The sequence below is a fragment of the Perna viridis genome, chromosome 11, assembly GCF_037379345.1.
Source record: "Perna viridis isolate PV_CMFRI_1.1 ecotype Kerala chromosome 11, ASM3737934v1, whole genome shotgun sequence".
NCBI lineage: Eukaryota > Metazoa > Mollusca > Bivalvia > Mytilida > Mytilidae > Perna > Perna viridis.
In genome coordinates, this window is record NC_142455.1 from 33,729,022 (window position 1) to 33,748,957 (window position 19,936).

Below are 19,936 nucleotides of genomic sequence, written 5' to 3' on the forward strand. Positions count from 1 at the left end.
TTCACCTGTGGCAACATCCCTTCAGCACCTGCTTATTGAGTGTTCATATCACAACTCATACGTTATGCCAGAACTCTAAAAGATATGCTTCTGGAACAGGGTTATATTGCTACAAGATTGAAGTCATCACTACAGAAGTTTTATGGTCGTCATCATGAACTCGTGGATCGTTATGGCGTATCCATCAGCACCATGGGGACTGATTTATTCAAGGGGTCATGGTTTTCCTTTCCTCGTTTGTCTATCCCGGACTTGACTTTTTATGAACAACTCGGCGGGTGTTTCTAGAAAAGCATAGGACGCTTACCCTACCGGTACACCTGGTCCATGCTCCCAGTTTTTAGTGGAGTCCCGAGTTGCTCATTTACTTTTGTTATTTTGTATGTATGATTTTAGTTACTTTATGTTCTTTGTTGTGTCTGTCTGTTTTCCATGTCTGGTCTTTGTCCCTGGATTACATTCTTTTGATTACCGCTATAACCTTGGTTCCCTTTATCACTCTGTCATAATTTTATTCACTTACAGGTTATCAGTTTTATACTTTCGGTAACATTGCATCCCATCATGGACCATCGGAAATTGCTATTTTGCTCAACACATTTGATTAGTAATAATTTTAAAATATGCGAAGTCATCGAAACAAAATTAGAACATTTATTGAAATTATTGAAAATTTTGATGACCAATACTACTACACACAGAAATTTATCCAAGACGAATAAATATATCTTGCTTCATTTTGCATAACATGATTCGCCTTGATCACAACAACCATGCGTAGGTATGTTGATTATCTTATACAGAACTTTTCAATTACACACAAAACTGAATTTGAAAGAAAAATTAAAAATTGACCAAACAAACACATTTAGGATTCCTACCTATAAGTATTTTCCAAATATATCTATAAATAGAACACAACTATATTAAGATTTTCTTTTACATTTTAGGTTCCTTTTATTGAAACAAAGTAAAACGATTTTCTTTCATAAATTTAATACAAAACATTACAAAGAAACAATATTTACAATCATACCTTCTCGTCAAATAAATCGTCAAATTTTCTAAAATTCATATGCTTCAATGATATCTGCAGATGGTCATAATAAAAGAATTTCAACGTACATGCTGCAACTAACCATCTGCATTCCATCAGCAAATATCACAGTTCTGCTTAAAAAAAACTTTTTCACACTTTTTTAAAGACCTAAACATCTTCATTTCATGGTAATCCAGAGCCTATGATCCCAACAATTCCAAATGACAAGAATAACGTGACCATTACATCTAAACACAACAGTATCAGCTTAGCTGTCCAGGCCTGATGATAAACCACGCAATTAAGAACAATATTAACATTTAGTTTGTGTTTTAATTACTGTAAAAGTTATTTTACTTGATAACGCACATAAACACCATTTAGAAACGCAAACACACACATAACATTTTATGATATTGCATTCTTGGAATTGAATATTTTGGTAAACAAGAACGTTCATACATGTACAAGCATGTTAGATATTTTAAGATTTTATGATGGAAATATGTTGCGAGGTACATTCTCTGTAAATGGCACCTGTAAATGATGCTGTATTTTTCGCTGTGTCTAATCTGATATATTTATTTTCTATTGTTTTTAGATTCTATATAATTAATAAATTAATTGATAATTTTAAAATAACAAGAAGCTCCCAGGAGCCTGAATCGCTCACCAGGTTAAATTTTGTCTTTCAAGGGCAATAAATTTAACAAGGAGTGGTCCAAATATATTTGACTCGTGAAGACTTTGCTAAGACTTATCATAGGGATAATTTCAGCAACTGAAAGTTTCTTTCTAACTATTATAGTTTTTAAGATATTGGCTGAAATTTGTTAAAAAAACCCGTCATTTTTCATCTTTCAATGACAATAACTCTTGAAAGGAGTCAACTTTGATCCTTTGGAGACTTTTGTAAGACTTATAATAAGGATCATTTCAGCAATAAATGAATTAATTATTAGAAATAGTTTGGCCAAACCTAACGGTTTTGGAAATATTGTATGCGAAAAACAACTGTATGACCTCTATGTTCTATTTTTGAGAACGGCAGCCATGTTTTGATGGATCAAAAATCCCCATATCAGTTCTATGCAGGATACCCCATGGACTATTCATACCACGTTTGGTTCCAATTGGTCGAGTAGTGTCAGATGAGAAGATTTTTGAAAAGAAATAACATTAAAAATAGCAAAAAAAAACGTCGGAAAAAAGCCATTTCTCCAACATGGCTAATCAGATTGAAATGAAAATTTGACAACAGATAGATCTCATCATGCTGAATGCAGATATTGGCTATACCAAACGGTTTTGGAGATATATGGGAAAAACTACTGTCTGACCCCCCAAGTTCTATTTTAGTAACGGCAGCAATGTTTTTCGACGGATCAAAAATCCCCAGATCAGCTCTATGCAGGATAACCCAAGAATCATTTATACCAAGTTTGGTTCTAATTAGTCAAGTAGTGTCAGGGGAGAAGAATTTTGAAAAATTGTTAACGACGAAGACGACAGGCGACGATGACGACGGCCGCCAAGTTATGGAAATAGCTCACCTTCGACCAGTGAGCTAAAACTAATATTTCCTGTTCAAACAAGTGACTATTTTTAAAATAAAACTTACGAATGGTTTTGAAGCTGTACTTTTCTCGTCCTGTTGTGGTAGTGACGAGTCTTTAGTATACTTCATTTCGAATTCTCCTAAACACAATGGAATTTTGATTAAAAAGATTTTAAAGCGTGGTTGTGCTCATTTGCAAATGGTATCGGTCAAAATATTACTTTTTTGTATAACAGTGTCCTTTAACGGTATTCTGTATAAAATTTTAAACGTTGATCTTCCGTGACACTGACAAAATTGTAATAATAACGATTTTCGATTACAATTTCATGTTTTACGACATCTTTTTCAGTTAAAAGACTGAAAAATCCTAGAAGTTATTTCTTTATTAGATTAGAAAAATATTTCATTTCTAACATTTGGTAATTTGAAGAGGAAATTTCAGAGATAAAAATCCCCAACGACTATAATCACATTATAATAGATAATTACAGTATCAATTGAATTGTTAGATAACATAATGGATATGGTGAATATGTCAAAGAGACAACAATCACGAAAAAATGAAAAATGTCAGCTCAAGCCCACCCATGGGCCTTCAGTGAATAGACGATAATCCAACTTTCGGAAAAACTCATTAATTTAGGCATTTCCCCATTTCTAGTAAAGGCCAACAACGTTTCAGACAAAATTTTTGTGATATGAATATGCTTGTTTTGATGCCAGTTTTTTTCCAGTAGGGCTGTATAATTATGAAACAATAACGGAATTCAAAATGTGTCTATGACGAGGAAACCCTCACACCACAAGGAAGGCTGCAGCTGGTCCACAAATCACACATATTAAGATGATTCGTGCATGTCAAAATTAGAGGATTTATGCGAGAGACTAAAATATGGTCTTCTCAGGAAGGAAAAACTGAATACTATTAATATGATTATAACAAACATTTTTATATAGAACAAAAACATCGTTTGTTTAGTGGATTATTCTACACTATACATATAAATCAACTATACCATTGGTAGAGAGCTTACCTGTATTAGTAATATGAGTTTTACTTTCAATAATTTTCAGAACTTCAAGCACTACAATAAGAGGGATCTGGAAACATTCGTACGCAATGAATACATAGTATCCTTTGTCAGATACCTCGGCCTCCTGGAGACGAAGACCAATGAATACATTTATTACTGAAAAGGAGAAAGGGGTTTCTTAATCCAAAAAATTGCTCGACTTTGTTCCTTAATTTCTTTTATCAAATGTTAATGTGTTACTGTATTTGACAATGTGTTGTCTCAATAAAATGAACAATAAAAGAACAATAGTGTTTGACACGTGTGGTGGCATTGCTTTATGGTGGCTAGAAAATTACCGGATTATGCTCAGTTTCGATGTGCCACTAGCGGAACAGGACTACCTACCCTTCCAGAGCACCTGATGTCACTTCCGGTTTTTTTGTGAGAGTTCATACTGCTAATGCTTAAGTTTGTTGAGTGACGTCTTGTTTACGTCATTTTCAATTTTTCTGTGTATTTTTTTCTTTCGGTTCGCCACATTTTGTATAATGGTCGTCTTTCTTTCATTTGTTCACTTTTAGGCCATGTTTTGGGATTTTAATGAATATGAATCATCCACCAGCTGACGCTTTGGTATTTTTTGCGATATACAACTGATTTTAGTAGATGCTCGATCACTAAATTTGACGAACTCTGAATGCTAAAATAATCAGTTATTGTTATTTATGCAATTGACTTACATGCAAGTATTATGGTTCCACAACCAATTAAATAATGTGTCCAATAGAACACTGGTCTAAATCTATGGTCTTTATCAGGTCGGAGTAGACCTATAATGGGCTGAAAGAAACACCGTGGCACATAAATGTATATAGAACGATTATTTGATTGTTAAACTCAAAATGTTTTGCATACATTTAGTTTCACTTTAACGGATGCATTTTTGTGTATGATCATTGTAATTGTAAACTGACGGAAAATTATGGTTTAAATGTCTTTTTCTGGGCATAAAGGACTACTTGCAATTTTGTTACACTATCTCACACAAAACCAACACCTTAAATAAGATAATGCGAAATATTTCACTCATACTTACATTTACTATAACAAAACAAAATATCAATATTCCAATATATGGATGGGACCGTTCAAAATTGTTACTGCCAACCTGTAAAATATTTTGTAAAATTGTTCAATAATACAATATATAGTATGATAAAGTGTGACAATAAATTACCGACCTGTTAAACTCTAGACAGTAGTCAAAAGGTCAATTGTTTCTAGAATGTGTGAAATACAAACAGGCAGAATAATTCGAAGTTGAAAGTTGTAATAGCGTGGCAAAAGATAGATAACTCTAATCGGAATATATGTAATATATCACTTTAAAAAGCTTATATAAATAAATATCCTCTTCTATGCCGAAACAAAAATTAGATACACATATATAATTAGATAATAGTTCGCCATGTTTTTCGTTTTTATTCATTACGATTTTCAAAGTAAAATAAAAACTGCATACTTTCCAAAATACATATATGTGCTTGCTTGTGTCATTAGGCCCGACCGTAAACCCGGGTAGCTTTTTATTGTAGAAAGAAATAGCATTAAATACAATGCGTCATGGCTGCAGAATTGAACCGTTTGTTTGCAAAATTAAAAAAAAAAATTAAAACATTTCGAATGTGCTCACATGAAATTGTCCGTCCGTGTTATCATAGATTATAATGATGAAGGAACAAACTGTCAAGATAGCTGCAGATACCATTGATATTCGGTGAATCTGAAAACAAACACAGGAAAAGTTACACTATTCGCCCATTACATGTCTTTTATTACGTTTCACGAAACCATTCAGTTTCTAATAAAGACGCTAGAATAAACTTGATTTTTTTACATTTTATGAGGGAGAAAAGCAGATACCAAACAAACTTATAGCTAAAAGTTATACATGTATTGTAAAAACTGAAGATATACCTAAGAACTGGAATACTCTAGGATTTCCATTTTTCTTCTGCGAGATTGGAACATTGCTTACTTAACGTGGTTACTTATACATCTAGAGGAATACCATCCAATAATTCCTACCTGTATCTTATTTCATCAATTTACTGACCATATTCTCATAAATAGTATAAACTCACTAAAAACCAAACGTTTGCTCCAAGAATTTGTTTGTCGGGAAAGAGAGGTCTGTAGTATCTAGCGATGACATATCCAAGATTCGCCATAATCATCCATGCAATAACGGCACAACTACCTTCAATACAGTTAACAGACAGTGACAAAAATCATTAACTATTAATATATTTGTTTGTTCTTGCAGATGGAATGTATTATATTGTTATATTAAAACATTGACATGATTAACTTAAGATTTTACATGATGCTCAAATCTTCAAATGCTATATTAGTGCAACTAGACTCTTCCCAGATAAAACTCACTTGCACTGGCGGTGCAGGACATGCTTACCCTTCCGGAGCACCTGGTGTCATTCTCGGTTGTTTGTGTGAGTTTATATTGCCAGTTGAGTAAGTATTTATATACTCAACTGTTTTTCATTATATTCGCTGCATTGTGTATGTAGATCGTATTTTGTTTCCTGTTATCATGTTCAGGTCATATGTAGTTGAATTTACAATTTTGGAACTGTCCCAAAATTGACGCATCGGTATTTGTTACCGATATTTAAAAAATCTTTTGTCCCTTTCTACCATCGATTCGTGGATCTATAATAGTAGTTTTATTTCATCCAACTAGGATTGCGGCCAAAATTATTTAACTGAACCGTGCTTTCCGGACTGAAAGCACTGGTACATGTAAGAATGTTTACTTGTTTTCGCCATTCAAATAGTGATTAGTCTTTTAATGTGGATATAACATCCTATTTCTTTATTTAGCTCATGGCTTAAGTTTTAGCCAACTTTTAGTGTGTAATGTAAAGCTTCTCACCATGGACTTGGACTCGAATATTTCTACCAGGACAAGTATTTGTCAGGGACTGTAAATTAATTTTGATAGACGATGATTTCCTGTCTGTCCCAGAATGTTGCTGTATTGCTCCTGTAATAATCATGGAGTTAAGAATATTGAAAAAAAAAATTTAATCTTTTCAAAAATTTTGGTTGTAAGGAAAAGTTGCTGGAGTTTCTGTTCTTTATTATGATATCAACATTATCAGAAAAGAATCATTGAAATATTCGATCACTTACACAAGTTAAATTACATTCAAATTTCGCATGACTTTCAACTCAATTGAGTAAATGACAGAGTTCATGTGGATCGAGCCTTCACTTGTATTTCGTGTGAATTTCTTAAGTGCAAATAACCCCATTTTCATGTTAAATTCATATGAAATTCATAGGGATCTCGAATTATTGAGTAAACAATATTTGAGTGGACGCAGGCGCAGAATAAAAGAGGAAAATGTTCATACGTTAGAGCCTGACATCTTCACTTTGAAATGGCGGATGTACATGTATCATAACAGTTATAATTATTCTTGGAAACGTTTACAAAAATATTTGTAATTGGAGAACTAGTTTAATTACCTCCAGAAACTGTGCCTTTGGCATACAACATGTAGTATTCTTTATATAAATCAAACACTTTAGGGTCACTGTTAGTCACAGTTCTCTCAAAGGTACACGTCAGTGTGTTTTCTATGTAACTGCCTGATGTGGAGGATATGCCATCTGTAGGCTAAACATAATATTAAAAAAAGTAGTCTAAATCAAGTGTGCATATAGCTGCATGTACATAGTAATAAATTGGCATGTAAAACCCAAAAGTCAAAAACAAATACAATGCGAGACAAAAACATCATACAAAAACCGAAAAAAATAACATGAACAAAAGCGAAGAAAGATATCTTCAGTAAAGATAATCGATCGAGTGTTCTGTCTAAGTTACAAATGTCAGTGGCGAACAGAACAGAATTAATGTGTCCACAGAGTAATGCACAATCCGTATAGGTCTCCAACGTGGCGGAAAAAACGCTTAAAACTTTTCCTTAAAAAGTCTTCACTTTACTTTCAAGTAATGGCGAAGTACTCTCCTTGTTACAGTAACAGTCAAGTTTGTTTTATGTCAACCTAGATAGCTTCAAAAAGAAAGAACAGAGAGAAAAGGTCAGAGTGCAACACCCGATACAAAAATAACATTAATAAAAGTATATCTTAAGATTCTACTCTTTTTTGAAATTTAAAGTGAAATTAACACATGGTCCTACATTTAAAATACACGGTTTTGTATCAAGGGTAGTCTTAGGATTGTGTTGCATACCCTTTATCGCATCACTATGTTCTACATCTAAGTAAAATCCAATGTTAAAATTAACATGACCTGTCAAAAGTTGCATCACCAGCCGTATCAACCCATTAACTATAACACCCTCGGCCTTGGAGTAATGTGCATCTCTTTTTATATACGGCATGCAATACATAATTTGACAGGCAATATTAAGAATAGAATCAGTTATTTGTGTTATATATTTTACATTCCATAATGAAAAGGACGTGCATACAAACTATAGTGAACTCACAAATCGGTAGTATACAGTAACTTGCGACCAGAGTAAGATGTTATAAGTTTGAATGTTCAGATAAATTTAAGAACCCTCTACATAGAGTCTGGCTTCCTCTTGGTAATACTTGCAGTAAGCAAAGTGCACCATGTAATCTAATAGTGACTTAATACAACAGAAGCAAATATCGCAATATGTCTTTATCGAGAAAAGATCGACTTCAATAAAGAATTATCAACACTGAACCTGCCTCAAGTTTTAAAATGATGTATGCACAGGATCATAAGTTGTTATGATATTACACAGTTTATATAAAATAACTCAAGGATGAAACTATTTACATTAGTTACTGGAGAGTTGGAGTAAGAATTCCCTGGGTCATTATAAGAATTCTGGACAGCAAATGAACCACCGCTGCTGGTCATCAAACACGAAGAGACACTTGCATCCGCCTGTAAAGTAAAGGTGATTTTGTTTTTGTTTATCTTTTTTTTTATTAAGGCTACTTTAAAAAAATATATAATAACAGGAAGGTTAAGGAGTCCTGCTCATCCCTTTCATGATGACAAGAAAAATTATGACGTCGTACTGACTTCAAACGGAGATTAAATAGACAATACATGTATTTATAAGTCGCAAGTATTTCCAAGAACAACAAAATTTAAAGCCCCACCCAACCTGTCAAGACTAATTGTTTTGTTAATGAGTATGCCGGTTTTTACATTAAGGGTTCTTCATGAAACATTTACAAAATAAAAAATACAAAAAAAAAACAAAAACAAAAACAAAACAAAAACAAAAAATAATAAAAAAATGGAAAATTCAGAAAATAAATGATGAGAAAATATAGTTTAGAAAATAAATGATGAGAAATTATAGATAAGAAAAAGATAATTAATCACAAATTTTCTTATGTCTAAATAAAACAACATTCTTAATGTTATCTCACCATTGATTGGGTAGTTGACAATCCAAATGCAGCATACTGGTCTATATTGGACACGAGTTCTGATTTGATTGTAAATTGAATTGTATTGGCACTGGCACTGGACCATGATATCTCGTAACTGGTTCCACTGTCAGCACAGTCACTGAAACAACCCTTTGTACGACCACATTCACTGTCAACAGGGAACAAACCCTACGTACATACACAAGTAGGATATTTAATAAGAGAGCAAGACTAAAATGCATACTTTATTTAGGAAGACTTCACACAACATATAATATACATGAGCGGAAAACGAAATTAGCCTTGTCATGTGTTATAACTATAGTTTTCTTTGACGTTTCTAAAGACAGACCGCTGATCCCGTCAGTGCAGATGTCCCATGGCTTCAGAAATTTGAACATTCGTCGGTTTAATTAATCCTTGCTTTCAACCTCGGTTTAATTTAAAACAATTGCTTTCAACATTGGTTAAATTGCTTTCAATCAAAAATGATAATCTTAGAGTAGTGTGTGTTTGTCTTATTTATATGTTATGTACATGTTTGTGGGTTTCGTCCTCTTGTACACCTACTGTGTCTGAGGCTATCGAAGCATCTTGTCATGTCTTGCCTTATTTAATTACCATCAGTCTAATTAACCTTAGCTTTCAATCAAACATATTAAGATTTGTGAAAAAAAAGAAGATTTAATAAAAATTCAGGTAACAAAATAGAACATTAAGAATGTCATTCAAAGTGAAGTAAATCTAATCACCAAGCTGTTTGCTTTCTATTTATACAATGTAGTTGAAAATCACACACACTTTTAGCTAATACATGTACCAGAAATTGTCAAGCTAAATTAATATATACATTTGGATTTTTTTGGGTTCCTCTATACATACTTTATTCTGATCAACCATTGTTGAAACAATGGTATACAGATATACATATCAGTCATTACATATGAAATTGTATTACAGAGGTAAGCAACACATAAACAAAAAGTAAATAAATAAATAAATAAAAAAATAAATAAAAAAAAATAATAAAAAAAAATAAATAAAAATAAAAAAAATAAAAATGAAAACAGTCAAGAACAATAAAAAAACAGATAAAAAAATCACTGCGATTTAAGAATTCATTGTTACATGTACGTGAAGATAGCTGATTTATGTGGCGGATAGCAAAGATACAAATAAAGCTATTGGTATAAGAAAATGCATGGCATTTGCAAATAATACGATAAAAAAATATTATCAATATATCATAGTCCATCACGATTTAACCCGAGGGCACAGTACTGTAGCTGAGGGAACAAAAAACCTATATATCAGAGCTTCGTTTGATTTAGCACTATTGATGGACAAGACTTTAACATTATAATACCAGTGTGTTAGAATTAGCGAATGGATTGAAATGGCAAAAAGTTAACTATACTTACTGCTACTGATGACAGATACATCAGAAAATACATCATTCTGACGACATTGCCCATTGTATACCTTAGTGAGGCTTACTATGATCCGTCCTTTAATAAAGAAATACAAATGTAAAAAAAAAAAGACATTTTTTTTTATCTCATCAGAAATGCAAATACATAAAATGTAGTTTTTTGTGGTTATTGTATTCATGATTTCTTAAGTCACACGCGTACGCATTATAAACAAAATTAACAAATATAGTAAATGGAACGAATTTTAAATAATTATACAGATATAAACCTTGGTAACTTATAGGCATCAAGCTAAAGTCTTTTATATATATATATATAACATACAGTGGTGGTTGATAGGTCTATTATACCACACAGGTAAACCCGTTGCTTCCAAAGCGGTGTTTATCGCAAATGCGGTTGATACACACGTTCAACAAATTTGAATTGATACTTGAGTATAATATTGAATCCTAAGGAAATATGGTGACTGTTTTGAAAGTAATCTTGACACCACTCCTTCGTTTTAGGGTTTTATCATTAGCAAATGACTTAAATATTGAAATGATTCTCTAGTTCAAAGTAAAAAAGTTTTGTTTTTCATCTAAACTTTTCACATTTTTTTTTGTAAACGGGCAAGTCTAAACACAAAATAGCTTTCATATGTACATTTGTATCTTCTTTGTAAAAGCAACTCATAGAAACACTATCAGTTCCAAGTTCGTAATAATTTAGAGATAAACAACAATTTATCAAAGCACCCAAGCCTAGATGTGTGGCTTTTAATACAGTTGATGTGATAGTCTAAAGCGGTTGAGAGCTCAAATGTGATTTTATTTTTTACATTATTTTACGACATGAATAATAATAAAAAGTTATGGCTATGCTTAAAAACTAGCTTTTCTAAATCGTCTTGGTTCTGAACGCATGTCCATACATTATTTTTCAGGACAGACATAATTTCTATATGTTTCTATTGTGATGAAAAGACTAAATTATAGTTAAACATTAAATCTCTGAACACAAGGATAGTGAAATAAGATACAGAAAGCTAGCTTTAAATGATCAATGTGGGAAATTTCAGTACCAAACAAAGAAATACATTAAAAAAAACATGATAATTGTGTTACAGGTGCAACACTATGACGGGAAATTTTGCAGGTCTATAGTAGACTCGCAAAATTCGAAGTTCATCTCAAGTGTGTGAATGCATATGTATACTCTGTATGTGCCAAAACTAAACGGAAACCGCACAATTCGGTCCGCAGACAACTCGTAACACCGACCGATAAGTCCTGAAACACGGGCCGAGTGGTGCTGGACCGAGTGGTCCGCGAGCCGAGATGTCCGTAATTCAACTAAACACATGAATAGTATATTCACATAATGCATCTTTTTCGTCAATTATGAACACCCTCCGCTTATCGTTTTACCATGTAGTGATGCCTTCTAAACTCGACCTGTCAAATACTTCAAAAAGTCTGTAATTCTGTTGAGTGAATATGTTTATAGCGGGAAGGATATCAATCTATGACCTTGTATATATAGACCCTCGGGGCCAAATACCACTCAACAATTAACAAAATAACTTACATGTTTAGTGCATTTTTATTTTGAAACTTACTTTCATCCGTACCAGCTTGACTGAGAAAAGGGGTCCGGGAGTTGGATTCGTCTTTTCGTTGGAAAATTGTGTAGAAAAATGAGCAAATTATATCTTTAAACAAAATCTGGATCCGCCATTGTCATTCACACTGTGAAAATCTACTTGCCAATTATATGTTTCTTCCCGGAAGTGAATAGGTCAATTAAACATGTTATGCAAAACTTGAATTGTGGATAAAAACACAAGAGTCGCCCGAAATGTCTTTGTTATAAAAGATAACAAGAATAGGTATAGTGTATATGTCAAGAGACAACAACCCCACCGGAATGATGTCAGCCCAAGACTACCCTTTGGTCTTCAATGAACGACAAGAAAACCCTCATACCACAGGGCAGACTACAGCCGGTCCCAATTAAGACATCATTATACACAGGGCACAGTGAAATAGTTACCCCTATATACTCATGTAACATACAAAAATGAAGGTAAAAACGAAACAAGAAACACAGACCAGAAATTCCCGACTTGGGACAGGCGCAAAAAAAAAATGCGGCGGGGTTAAAGTACTTTGATTAGATCAAAACACTCCCCTTTAAAATCTGGCCACTGTAGAAAAAAAATATTACACAATGAAACACTCCTAAACAGTTAAAAAAAATATGAGACCCTTGTTACAACGGAAATAAAGAAACTGAATATAAATGAACACAAATGTATAAAGAGTAATCAAGGGAACCAAGATTCTAGCGGAAATCAAAAGAATGTAATCCAGGGACAAAGACCAGACATGGAAAACAGACAAACACAACAAAGAATATGTAATTAAAAAAATCCATCCAAAGTAACATAAGTAAATTAGCAACTCGGACCACACTAAAACTGGGAGCATGGACCAAGCGCACCGGTAGGGTAAGCGTCCTCTGCTTTTCCGGAAACACCTACAAAGTCAAGTCCAAGGTAGACGAAACTGAAAGTGAAAACCATGACACGTTGAACAAATCAGTTTTCATGGTACAAATGACTACACCGTAACGATCCACGAGTTCACGATGACGACCATAAAACTTGTATAGTGATAACTTGTAGCCAGATAACCCTGCTCCGGAAGTCTAATTCTAAGAAGTCTATTAAAAAAGTCTGCGTAGTTACGACAAGCTCTGGCATAACGTATCAGTTGAAAAAAAAACGAAAACTCCGTACGCAGGTGCTGAAGGGATGTTGCCACAGATGAAAGTAAAGTTGACAATACGGAATGAAAAGTCATCGCGTTTGTCGTATAGTTTGGTCAATAGTTTTCCTTTACCATCAACCTCTAAGTGTATGTCAAGATATGAGACTTACTTCAAAGTGTATGTAGTATCCTTTATCTTAAGTTCTTTGGGGTAGATGTGATATATCAAATCCCTGAAACCAAGATTGTTTAACGATAATATGCAATCTATAGAGCGGAAACTGAGATTAAAGGATCTACTAACTAAACGACGTTCCTTCTTTTGGGTCAGATCAGCCATAACTAAGGACTACGAGCAGTTTACTGACATGCCAGCTCCAGACAAATTTAAAACATACGTAATGAAATCTCCGCGTGCGTTGAAATAGGCCGTGCAACACACGCAGGTCAGTTTAATTTCTTTTAATTAAAAAATACATATAAATACAAGCATTACACAGTTAGGATATTCGTGAAATTAATAAAATAAATCATTTAAATTTTGGATTATACATGTTTCGTTAAATGATATGGACTAAAATAAGTTACTCAGGTTTAAAATGTTCCCATATTTATCATCGAACATATTTTGTACAAGCACACAGTTTGTAATTAAACCACTTCATACAAAAAGTCTTATATCCTCTTAAAAACAGTTATTTTTTTTCATGAACAACTGATGTATACATGTATGCATGTATCGATTGCCATACTAGGTACATTGACCCCATGAATAAATAGCGGTAAATGATATTAAAAAATAATCTAAAATGACCAAGATTAGTGTAATGTCCAAACAAAAATTACACACACGTCATAACAACTTATAAGATATATCAAACTATTTGGAGTTAAATAATTGCCTCTTAACTGAGAGATGATGCAGCCCAATAATTTTTACGTTTCAAATATAATCGAATACAACAATGTTTTTAACTCACCTCAGGTCTATTTTCTACTTGTATTTGCGATAAGCACCGCCTTGGAAGCAACGGGTTTACCCGGGTGTATATTGTAATTCTAGATTAGCATATACATGCATTTCACAGACCGAACAACGTACGAACTTCTAATTTAGACGTACAGTGCATGACAGCTTACTCGTGATACAATGAATTAATCTTTTGTAATTATCTATTACGTGAAGATGTAAGGTTTGAGACTGATCATTTTATAACTTGGATGTAATCAATTCCTTGGCAAAATTCCAATGAATTTTAAATAAATTATGCAAATGGAATTTGACTTTAAAAGATTTGGGAAAATGTTGTATTTGAAGATACGTGTACTTGAATATTATGTACAGTAAGATCGATAAGATAGACAGGGCTAAAATAAGTAATTAAACGTTTAATAACTGAACGTACAATGTATAGGGTGTAGAAAAAAAAAAAAAAGATATTGGGATCCAACTAAACCAGGAAACATGGAAACATGGTTAGGTGCATCCTCCGGTTTGGTCTGGTAGGTAGTTCTTGATATGGTCGGTGGTATAAGTTGTAGAATACCCTAATTATATACCATGGACATATTGCCCATGTATGCACAATTCTAATAAGTTCAAAACACCAAGATAAAAATCAAAAGGGCGATCAATCCTCTTTTATTCATCTTAATAACATCATTTTATGAAAAGAAATGAGCAATACTGAAGATACAAACGAGGATAAATTTGAGCAATAAACAGCGACGAGAACACCAAAAGGACAACAGACGAGACGAGGTAGAAATTATGCAACACATAAGAACTAAAAAGTAAAAACAGAAAAAAAAACTAAAAAGAAAGCACGAATCCTTCTAAAACCCGGAGTGAAACCGACGTGCTTCTCGCTGACGTCTTGGTCTGGCGAAAGAAAAAGGTTCAGGTCATTTGTAATATTGGAAAACTGACAGAGCATATCGGTCCGTCAAGTCGTGATGTCGGCCGTGCTTTTGAAATGACCACTTCAATCTATGGGCAATATGTTTGTTCAAGTTATCTGTACTGTATATCGATATTATTGTGTCAACTTCCAGCGAAGCGTGCGAGTTGAGTGACAATAGCTTCATACGATGGAGCAGCTGGAATGTCACTATCCTTAACAATACGACGGAGCAGCTGGAATGTCACTAGTTAAGAATACGACTGAGCAGCTGGAATGTCACTAGTTAACAATACGATGGAGCAGCTGGAATGTCACTGTGGAAATCAAAGTGGTCGCGTTTTCTAAAGAGTTTTAAAAGATGAAAACTAAAATCCTCTTTTGTCAATTTTGTGATGAATGTCAAACTTTGGCGTGTCAGTAGTGTCCTTGATTACAAGCTTTGTTTGGTAGATCTGGTTGTACTTTGGATTGTACAAGGAAACTTTATCTCCTGTTCCGGTATTATATGAAGTTTGGTAGATCTGTTTTTTCTGGTTGTACTTTGGATTGTACATGGAAACTTTATCTCCTGTTCCGGTATTATATGAAGTTTGGTAGATCTGTTTTTTCTGGTTGTACTTTGGATTGTACATGGAAACTTTATCTCCTGTTCCGGTATTATATGAAGTTTGGTAGATCTGTTTTTTCTGGTTGTACTTTGGATTGTACATGGAAACTTTATCTCCTGTTCCGGTATTATATAAAGTTTAGTAGATCTGTTTTTTTTTTCTGGTTGTACTTTGAATTGTTCAAGGAAACTTTATCTCCTGTTCCGGTATTATATGAAGTTTGGTAGATCTGTTTTTTCTGGTTGTACTTTGAATTGTTCAAGGAAACTTTATCTCCTGTTCCGGTATTATATGAAGTTTGGTAGATCTGTTTTTTTTCTGGTTGTACTTTGGATTGTACATGGAAACTTTATCTCCTGTTCCGGTATTATATGAAGTTTGGTAGATCTGTTTTTTTCTGGTTGTACTTTGAATTGTTCAAGGAAACTTTATCTCCTGTTCCGGTATTATATGAAGTTTGGTAGATCTGTTTTTTCTGGTTGTACTTTGGATTGTACATGGAAACTTTATCTCCTGTTCCGGTATTATATGAAGTTTAGTAGATCTGTTTTTTCTGGTTGTACTTTGGATTGTACATGGAAACTTTATCTCCTGTTCCGGTATTATATGAAGTTTAGTAAATCTGTTTTTTTTTCTGGTTGTACTTTGAATTGTTCAAGGAAACTTTATGTCCTGTTCCGGTATTATATGAAGTTTGGTAGATCTGTTTTTTCTGGTTGTACTTTGAATTGTTCAAGGAAACTTTATCTCCTGTTCCGGTATTATATGAAGTTTAGTAGATCTGTTTTTTTTTCTGGTTGTACTTTGAATTGTTCAAGGAAACTTTATCTCCTGTTCCGGTATTATATGAAGTTTGGTAGATCTGTTTTTTCTGGTTGTACTTAGAATTGTTCAAGGAAACTTTATGTCCTGTTCCGGTATTATATGACATTGTTAAGCTACCTACCTAACCGATAATATGGATGTCTTAACCGAACGGGTATATACAGACCAAGTTTACATTTGAAAGTTGCCCAAAGATAACCGTGCAATTTTTGCTCGTCTACATGAAAAACACTACCAAAATAAAAGTTTCTAAGTAGAATGGTAAATTCATTTACACGAACTTACCGATAAGTATTTTTGTCGCATTAATTATGTCTTGTCAAATCAAGACCAACCTTTGACCGACGGTAATATAAACTAATACTTTAAAAATCCATCCTCGTTTACTTTGTTTAAGTTCCTGTAAAACTTGGAAGACAACTAGGAGCTAAATCTTTTCTTATTGTTTTTTTTTTCTAGTGTGGATAGACATGTACACAGTGTGTTGCAGTATTTGTCTTACCTTACAACAATACGGATGTCCTTTAACCAGTCACTCAATATACACACATCCGGTTGTTACTTGTAATAAGTGGAAACTGAACTTTGTCACCTAAATCGAATTCCATCTTTAATAACTACATGTAGCATATTCGCCTAGTTAAACTACAAACAAACTTAAAATGGATATTACATCAACCCTCTTTTCAAATTCCCATTTAGAAATCGTTTACTGTATACAAACTTCACCAATCCGTTAAATTCATTGAAGTGAAGTTATGCAAAATATATATCTTACATTATATCGGGTTTATGGGCGTTTTTCAAACGAAATATCAAATTTTAACTTAATACAATAATTCAGTACAGTTTAAAAATGAATGAATAATGAAATAACCCAGTACGGGTTAAAAATGAATGATCACTTACTGTAATAACCCAGTACAGGTTAAAAGTGAATGGATAATGTAATTATAATCCAGTACAGGTTAAAAAATGAATGAATAATGTAATTATAATCCAGTACAGGTTAAAAATGAATGAATAATGTAATAACTCAGTACAGGTTAAAAATGAATGAATAATGTGTTAATTTTGCTAGTGCTTTAGGTTTTTTGTATTTTTTCTTATTTTTCTTCGGTTATTTGTTATTATATTTTATTCTGTTCGCTACGTTGTGCACGTAGATCGTTTTTGTTAACGGTTTTCAAACAGGCTTTGCACTTGGATTTTGATATATCTGAGTCAACGCTTCAGTATTCCCCCACCGATATTATATGATGATTCATGTGGCTGGGACAGAATCAACTTCAATATGATTAAGAAAACGCTAGGTTGGCTTTTGAGAATAAGTTCAATGAAGTTCATTTAAGTGTTGAGCGAATGAAATGATACTGATTGTCTTCCTTTGATTATATGACCGAAATTGTAGCAAAAAATTTTAAACTTTCTTAAATCTTTTTTAAACTTTCTTTCCCTGGACTTGATTTTTTTATGAACAACTCGGCGGGTGTTTCTAGAAAAGCAGAGGACGCTTACCCTACCGGTGCACCTGGTCCACGCTCCCAGTGTTTGGTGTAGTCCGAGTTGCTCGTTTACTTTTGTTACTTTGTATGTATTAATTTAGTCTTTGTTGTATATGGTCTTTTTCCCTGGATTACATTCCTTTGATTCTCGGTAAAACCTTGGTTCCCTTGATTACTCTTTCTATCATTCTAGCATTCAAATAGGGTGGATTAAGCGAACGTCGCCCCTGAAATTGGGAGGGGACCCTAATCAAAAATCTCGGATCCATCCTTCACGTGTATGTCAGATAGAAAGTAAGCTCATCAGGTGATACTTATTCTTACCCATCTTTTGAACATAACCATTGTATGCGCTGTAACACATCTATTTACATCCGCAACACTACAATAAAACTGTACTTACAGTCTAACCAATAACAATGTACTTAACAACGATGTAACAGTAACCCTTAGCCCCTTTATAATGGCATTTAATACTAAAATGCCAATCACATTTACTAATTTCGATCCGCTGTACACGTGTGTCATTTGATTCATTAGCTACGTTGCTTGTATACTAAACCTTAAAAATAAATACATACTTTGTAAGTAAAAATTGAACGCTGAATCTGGTGATTTAAACGTGTCAACTTTAATCAGATAGAAAAAGAATTTAATATATTTGTCACGATTTTTTTAATGGCTTAGTCATAGGATTGTTACGATCTTATTTTCATTTGAATATAAAAGTACACAAAGCAAGAATTCATCATATACCTTTTACAGTTTAAATTAACCGTGTCTTCTAAAATCACATATCACATTCAGTTTTCATTCACAATCATTCGCTCCGTCACATAAACGTATAAAAAGGTAATTTGTCTATACTCTCAAGTCACACACTTATTGTATTGCTGAAAAAAAAATAGAATAAATTATGTTTTAATGTGGCTCAGCGTGTATTTGAATACAAATAGTCAACAACAGCCATATTTACACGTAAAAGCTAAAAGGAAACTAAATACAAATGCAAAACAAAAATTTATCGTATTACTAAACAAAATACAGAAAGTACGAAAGTACGACCTTTAAAAGAGACCAAAAAATACTTGAGTGAAGAAACCACTGACCACACAGACTGTAGAGAGAAGGTGACATGCAATGACATATTGATCTCGATCTTTACCAAGACGATGCGTCAAGTTCAAGTTGATGATAGTTAATTACATAGAGAAATGACAAAAATAACAGTGAAAACTGTGCTGAGATAATTAAATTGATAATTTGAGTTTTTATCAATCATACCAAAAGGGAAGGCAGTCCAAAGAAAACTGATGATCCGTTGTTCAAGACACTGTCGCTGTATATTGCACCTGTGAACGAATTTCCAAAAGGACAGTCTCTTTCATGTCATAAACATTGTGGTTGACCTCCCGACATGTTAAGCGAGTGGACAGTCCTTTGCATTAGTGACGCGTTGTTTGTGCTCTATAAAGCGTTCACCCAACCAACGATAAGTCTCGCACAAGGCCACCCATTTTCTCCTCCAGACAACCAACAATAAACACGCAAAGCTGGGTTCCATTTTGGTTCACATTGCCACCCCACCTGACTGGCTATAGTGCGTACCATCAAACTGAACAGTATTGAGGTTGAGAACAAGTTTGGCAGAGCTAAAATTTATGTAAGTTTTATCACAAGGATTTGGTCTTCGGTCTAGGAAATGTTTCAAAGGTATCATAGCATCTTTGTTTGTAATGCTCGTATTAGCTGTCACGTCTAAATTCTCTGGCTAAAACATCAAGTATATTTAGAGCATGAATAATATCCTC

General features: G+C 33.5%; 1 protein-coding gene across 6 annotated transcripts; it reads right to left on the minus strand.

Annotated features, from left to right (window-relative positions):
- Positions 1–932: 932 nt before the first annotated feature.
- LOC148603812 (ferric reductase 1-like) lies at positions 933–17,374 on the minus strand. 6 transcript variants are annotated; one of them, XM_088552066.1, is made up of 14 exons: positions 17,123–17,374; positions 13,454–13,516; positions 10,516–10,602; positions 9,092–9,283; positions 8,484–8,594; positions 7,169–7,319; positions 6,570–6,680; positions 5,761–5,876; positions 5,310–5,399; positions 4,713–4,784; positions 4,357–4,456; positions 3,635–3,790; positions 2,661–2,737; positions 933–1,321 (listed from the first exon to the last, which is right to left on the minus strand). In XM_088552066.1, the coding sequence occupies exons 3-14, from the start codon at positions 10,567–10,569 to the stop codon at positions 1,223–1,225; spliced, it is 1,329 nt and encodes a 442-aa protein (XP_088408192.1). In that variant the 5' UTR covers positions 10,570–10,602; positions 13,454–13,516; positions 17,123–17,374; the 3' UTR covers positions 933–1,222. The 6 variants fall into 6 exon arrangements, with proteins under 6 accessions (XP_088408192.1, XP_088408195.1, XP_088408191.1 ...); XM_088552069.1 differs by lacking the exon at positions 17,123–17,374 and adding an exon at positions 14,264–14,422; XM_088552065.1 differs by lacking the exon at positions 13,454–13,516.
- Positions 17,375–19,936: the final 2,562 nt, after the last annotated feature.